This window comes from Dunckerocampus dactyliophorus, chromosome 10 (assembly GCF_027744805.1).
Source record: "Dunckerocampus dactyliophorus isolate RoL2022-P2 chromosome 10, RoL_Ddac_1.1, whole genome shotgun sequence".
In the NCBI taxonomy this organism is placed as follows: Eukaryota; Metazoa; Chordata; class Actinopteri; order Syngnathiformes; family Syngnathidae; genus Dunckerocampus; species Dunckerocampus dactyliophorus.
The window spans coordinates 13,585,153-13,591,884 of record NC_072828.1 but is presented as its reverse complement, the minus strand read 5'-3'; the positions used below and the strand labels follow the sequence as shown (position 1 = coordinate 13,591,884).

The window sequence follows — 6,732 nt, the reverse complement described above, 5'->3', positions numbered from 1 at the left end:
TCCAGCAACATGGCAGAAAAGTCTCATTACCTCAGCAAGGAGGAAAAACATTTTCCTCACTAGCAGAGCTTCCAGCTCAAATAAACAAAGCCCCATCGTCCACATTTTGTGTGCATCTTAGCTCTGTCATTTAACAACAAAAAAAGAAGGGTTACTACAGTCGTTTCATGCACACATTGTGGTAAAAACGATAGCACACATGCACGCACGCATACGGTACTTAGTGCAGCCTCTTGACTGGTGTCTCAGGGGCCATCAGTGTAATTAGTCCATAAATGACATAATACCTGGGGAAAAAAGCAATATTTAAAATGTTGAAATTACTCTTTATTTAGTTTTTAATTATTTAGGTGGGATTAAAGTGCTTCATGGGCGAATTTTTAAATATTTGAAATCCTTTTAATGTCACTGAAGTCCTTTTAACATCATGCTTTATATATATATATATATATATATATATATATATATATATATATATGTATGTATGTATATATATATATGTATGTATGTATATATATGTATGTATGTATATATATATATGTATGTATGTATATATATATATGTATGTATGTATATATATATATATGTATGTATATATATATATGTATGTATGTATATATATATATATGTATGTATATATATATATATGTATGTATATATATATATATAAATGTATGTATATATATATATATATGTATACATATATATATATATATATATGTGTGTGTGTGTGTATATATGTATGTATATGTATATATGTGTGTGTGTGTATATATATGTGTGTATATATACTGTATGTACAGTGCCTATCATAAGTATTCACCCCCTTTGATGGTTTACCTTTTTGTTGCTTTCATAAATCAATCATGGTAAAAAAAATTTAGCTTTTTTAACAAAAAAATATTGGGAAAAAAACTCTTTAATGTCAGAGTGAAAACAGATTTCTATAAAGTAATGTTAATGAAAGAAAATTATATAAATGAAAATAATTGTCAAGAGATGGAAGGAATATGGCACTTGTGTGAATCTGCCTAGATCAGGCCGCCCTCGTAAACTGAGTGACCGCGCAAGTAGGAGACTAGTGAGAGAAGCCACCAAGACCCCTACAACTACCCTGAAGGAGTTACAAGCTTCAGCTGCTGACATGGGAGAGACTGTGCATGTAGCAACTGCTTCCTGGGTTCTTCAAAGTCAAAGCTTTATGGGAGAGTGGCAATGAGAAAGCCACTGTTGAAGAAAAGTCATATTAAAAGCACGTGGAAGACTCCATGGTCAAGTGGAAGAAGATTCTTTGGTCTGATGAGACCAAAATTGAGCTTTTTGGCCATCAGACAAGACGTCAAACACTGCACATCACCAAAAAGACACCATCCCCACTGTGAAGCATGGTGGTGGCAGCATCATGCTGTGGGGATGTTTCTCAGCAACCGGACCTGGAAGGCTTGTAAAGATAGAGGGCAGAATGAATGCTGCAAAATACACTGAAATCCTGGGGGACAATCTTTTTCAGTCTGCAAGAGAACTACGTCTTGGGAGAAGATTTATTTTCCAGCAAGACAATAATCCAAAACATACTGCAAAAGCTACACAGGAATGGTTAAAAAAAGAACCAGGTAAATGTTCTGGAGTGGCCGAGTCAAAGCCCAGACCTCAATCCCATAGAGAATTTGTGGCTGGATGTGAAAAGGGCTGTTCATGCCCGATACCCGCACAACCTGACAGAGCTTGAGCAGTTTTGCAAAGGAGAATGGAGCAAAATTGCAGTGGGCAGATGTGCAAGACTGAGACCTATCCACACAGACTCACTGCTGTGATTGCAGCCAAAGGTGCATCTACTAAATACTGACTTGAAGGGAGTGAATAATTATGCAAACAATTATATAATTTTCTTTGATTAACATTACTTTATAGAAATCTGTTTTCACTTTGACATTAAAGATTTTTTTTTTTTCCCAATATTTTTTTTGTTAAAAAAGGGAAGCCACAGCCGATACTGAAATGATCAAATCTCTCATGGTAAAAATGTTCCACATGCTTGTTGCTGTGATGCTTTGATGTTGTTCTGAAACAAAGAAATGTTTGTTAATAAATTTCAATAAAGTGTAAAACGTGACAAGACTTTTGTCCAGCTAGTAACCTGTCTATTTGTGACTGTTACGTAACTGATTCAAGACGGTTTGAAGACACGTCGTGTCATTTTTACCAGAGAATGCCAAGACTAAAATGCTTCATATGAACCACAGTTCTCAACAATAGGAGGATTAGTTAGGGAGATATGAGGTTTTTACTTCATACTGTCTACCTATGACAAGACTTTTGTCCATGACTGTATATATGTATGTATGTATATATATGTGTGTACACATATGTGTGTATGCAACCCCTGGCAAAAATGATGGAATCACCAGTCTCGGAGGATGTTCATTCAGTTGTTTAAATTTGTAGAAAAAAAGCAGATCACAGACATGACACAAAACTAAAGTCATTTCAAATGGCAACTTTCTGGCTTTAAGAAACACTAAAAGAAATCAAGAAAAAAAGATGTGGTAGTCAGTAACAGTTACTTTTTTAGACCAATCCGAGGGAAAAAATTACGGAATCACTCAATTCTGAGGAAAAAATTATGGAATCACCCTGTAAATTTCCATTCCCAAAACTAATATCTGCATCAGATTAGATCTGCTCATTAGTCTGCAGTTAAACAGGAGTGATCACACCTTGGAGATCTGTTGCACCAAGTAGACTGACATGAATCATGGCTCCAACACAAGAGATGTCAATTGAAACAAAGGAGAGGATTATCAAACTTCTTAAAGAAGGTAAATCATCACGCAATGTTGCAAAAGAAGTTGGTTGTTCACAGTCAGCTGTGTCTAAGATCTGGACCAAGTACAAACAACATGGGAAGGTTGTTAAAGGCAAGCATACTGGTAGATCAAGGAAGACATCAAAGCGTCAAGACAGAAAACTTCAAGCAATATGTCTTGAAAACAGAAAATGCACAGCAAAACAAATGAGGAACAAATGGGAGGAAACTGGAGTCAACGTCTGTGACCGAACTGTAAGAAACCGCCTAAAGGAAATGGGATTTACATACAGGGAAGCTAAACGAAAGCCATCATTAACACCTAAACAGAAAAAAACAAGGTTACAATGGGCTAAGGAAAAGCAATCGTGGACTGTGGATGACTGGATGAAAATCATATTCAGTGATGAATCGTGAATCTGTATTGGACAAGGTGATGATGCTGGAACTTTTGTTTGGTGCCGTTCCAATGAGATTTTTGAAGACGACTGCCTGAAGAAAACATGCAAATTTCCACAGTCATTGATGATATGGGGCTGCATGTCAGGTAAAGGCACTGGGGAGATGGCTGTCATTACATCTTCAATAAATGCACAAGTTTACGTTGACATTTTGGACATTTTTCTTATCCCATCAATTGAAAGGGCGTTTGGGGATGATAATGCATCTTGCCATAGAGCAAAAACTGTGAAAACATTCCTTGAAGAAAGACACATAAGGTCAATGTCATGGCCTGCAAATAGTCCGGATCTCAATCCAATTGAAAACCTGTGGTGGAAGTTGAAGAAAATGGTCCAACCTGCAAAGCTGATCTGGCAAAAGCAATCAGAGAAAGTTGGAGCCAGATTGATGAAGAGTACTGTTTGTCACTCATTAAGTCCATGCCTCTGAGACTGCGAGCTGTTATAAAAGCCAGAGGTGGTGCAACAAAGTACTAGTGGTGTGTTTGAAGTATTCTTTTGTTGTTGTTTTTTCATGATTCCATAATTTTTTCCTCAGAATTGAGTGATTCCATAATTTTTTCCCTCTGATTGGTCTAAAAAAGTAACTGTTACTGACTACCACATCTTTTTTTCTTGATTTCTTTTAGTGTTTCTTAAAGCCAGAAAGTTGCCATTTGAAATGACTTTAGTTTTGTGTCATGTCTGTGATCTGCTTTTTTTCTACAAAATTAAACAACTGAATGAACATCCTCCGAGACTGGTGATTCCATCATTTTTGCCAGGGGTTGTATATATGTGTGTGTATATACTGTACACTACAACAAAAGCAAGAAGGGGGAGTGAGACAAAAATTTATTGTAAACAAGAATTAAACTGAAATAGGCTGTTTATCAGCTGATCAAAAGTTTAAGACCGTCGCTCAAAAAACAACAAAAAACATCCATCCATATATATACCCCATAGTGTAGTCGTACACTACTGCAAACTACAGCCACAATTAAACATATTGTTCTTGACTTGACTTTCACTCTGTGGCATTATTGTTATTTTTTTGCGCTCATCTCATTCTATTGTGCTGGGGTGACTAAAGTGTCGCTCCAAAGTGACTTTTATGAAAGAATGACGTCAATTAAAGCAAATTCAAGAGAGTAAAAGGATTCTGCAGGTACTATGAAGATGTGGGCGTGGTCAAAACCCTCCCCGCCCCTTCCCACTATCTTCCTGCTTGTCGTCCCCCCTCCCCACAGTGTGTGAGGCTCACTCACCATCCACTCCACACTCAAGTTCGGATCGTGGGATTCGGGTTTAGGACGAGATGCGGGCACCGTGGGCCGTGCTGTGCGCGCTTCTGGCCGCTGCGAGGCCTGGCGTGGAGTCCGAGCTCGTGACGCTGGTGCAGCAGGAGCCTGCCACGGCCGAGTCCCCTTTGCTCAAGCCCAAGGTTCTCATTGCCATCGTGGCGCGGAACGCGGCGCACAGCCTGCCGCACTACCTGGGTTGCATCGAGAGACTGGACTACCCCAAGGAGCGCATCGCCATCTGGTGAGAGAAGCGATAGTGCATGATAGTCGGAACGTGTCAGCGCGAGTGAACCCATGCACTTAACAGTGAAGTGTGGAGATGAAAGGGCATTCATTAACGCCAATGATCATGTCTCCGTTGTGTACAAACGGGGACTTTAAAGCAGCAGGGGTGTGCAGGTAACTCTCGTGTGTGTGTGTGTGAGAGAGAGAGAATATAGACAGTATAAAAACATAACGGATGGAGCCTGCAGGTGAAGGCAAGTTGAAAGGAGACCTTAAGTTGCTTTGACAGCAGGATTAAAGTGGGGGGTGGAAGCTTCAAGGAAGTCATGCGTGTAAAAAAATGTGTGCAGCTTACATCGGAGTTCACATGGGATGGCCACAACACTAGGTACACCTGCACAATGCATCAAAAATATACCTTTATTATTATAATAATGCTCATTTTTGTCGTATGTGTTTATTATTGTACACTTTGTATGACTGTGTACGACCTTGTAATTTATTTAAACATTAGAACCCTCTAGGTTCGCATGTGGGCCACACAGTCAGGTGATCATTTTTGTCATATGTGTTCATTATTGTGTTTGTAGGAAGCCCAATTGTAAAAATAGCGCTCTTTAAGGCAAAAAGAACTTGGCAAAAGAAATTTGCAAACTTCAAAGACAGTAGAACCATGTGATTCCTCCAGGCCAATCTGAAGTTAGGAGAACTATAAAGATAATAATACAAATAGCAACTCTTAAAATGATTTAAAAAGTAGAATACATGTTTTTTTTTCCTGCCAATATAAAATAGTCTAATCAGACTAAAAAAGAATTGTAATAGTAATAAAACGGTTGTCATGACTTATAATGAAAGTACATTTAAAAAATTGTAAAAAAAAAAAAAAAAAGACAGAAAATGTTCAAATTAATATAAAATTATGATAAAAGAAGTGTCAACCCTGATATGTAATATTCATATAAAAACATAATCACCAAAGTGTAGTGAAAAGCCTGTCCCTAATGGAAATAGAACCACATCCATTCCAGGGGTCGCCATTCTAATCCTTTGAGATAGTAAGTCATATAAAGTAGTAGTAGTAAGTCATATAAAGTTAGCGCACAAAAAGACATTGTACAAGTAACTGTTAAATATACTTCAAACAATAAAATGTGGAGAAAACCTTTTATTTTTGGTGACATTGTACTTGAAAACGTGCGCTTTTTACCATAATGCAGAGTATAAACAGGTGGTGGTACAAGGGCAGGCTGGCTTGTCGTCAGTTCTTTATAGCTCTTTGGTTATCGTCACAATTTTCCACTTTTCGCATTATTATCAGTATTGGTTCCAGACCCGATCGTGATAAGTGAATTTCAACTGCAAAATGCTTCATTTAGGCAAAAACTGTGTAACATTTGCTTAAATATGCATATTTTTTTACTATAGGTCGTATTCAACCACAAAACAGCATGATTTATTCATCTATTAATATATTTTGGAAAAACTGATAGAGTGAAGCTGCAAAACTCGAATCATGATGTGGTGAGGGACGACTATACTGTACTTTGAGAAAGAGTATTAAAAAAAAACCCTGAAAACTGTGGTGAAGGAAATCATTCGATGCCCAATTGCCCTATTTTTGTTCAATATGGTACGCTTGTGTTTTTAAAATACATTACATTCTGATCTATTTCTCTCTTAAATGCACGTGCATCCTTCATGATGACAGCTGCTGTCATTAATTACTAAGCTGTCAAGTCAAACATAAGCCTAACAGTCAGTATTTTGGGTTTCTGCCAGTTGAGTCTTGCCATCTCATCTTAGCGCAACCTTCCAGCTTGAGGAGGTGGTGCCGTCTGTGTTTTTCTGTCCGCGTCTTTAACAGGGAAAGTGACAGAGACGTGAGAAAGCCCTCTCACGGTGCTGTTAAAAGAATGAAAGAATTTGAGGAGTTTGACTATATATGAGGAGGCGA

At 37.8% G+C, this 6,732-nt stretch overlaps 1 protein-coding gene across 1 annotated transcript in view; it reads left to right on the top strand.

Moving 5' to 3' along the window:
• The first annotated feature begins 4,507 nt into the window (after nt 1-4,507).
• The window catches only part of colgalt2b (collagen beta(1-O)galactosyltransferase 2b), a 25,886-nt gene continuing 23,661 nt past the window's right edge, over nt 4,508-6,732 (top strand). Inside the window, exon 1 of the mRNA XM_054789583.1 lies at nt 4,508-4,791. Coding sequence (XP_054645558.1) covers nt 4,565-4,791 — 227 coding nt within the window. The 5' untranslated portion in view covers nt 4,508-4,564. The remainder of the gene's footprint in view (nt 4,792-6,732) is intronic.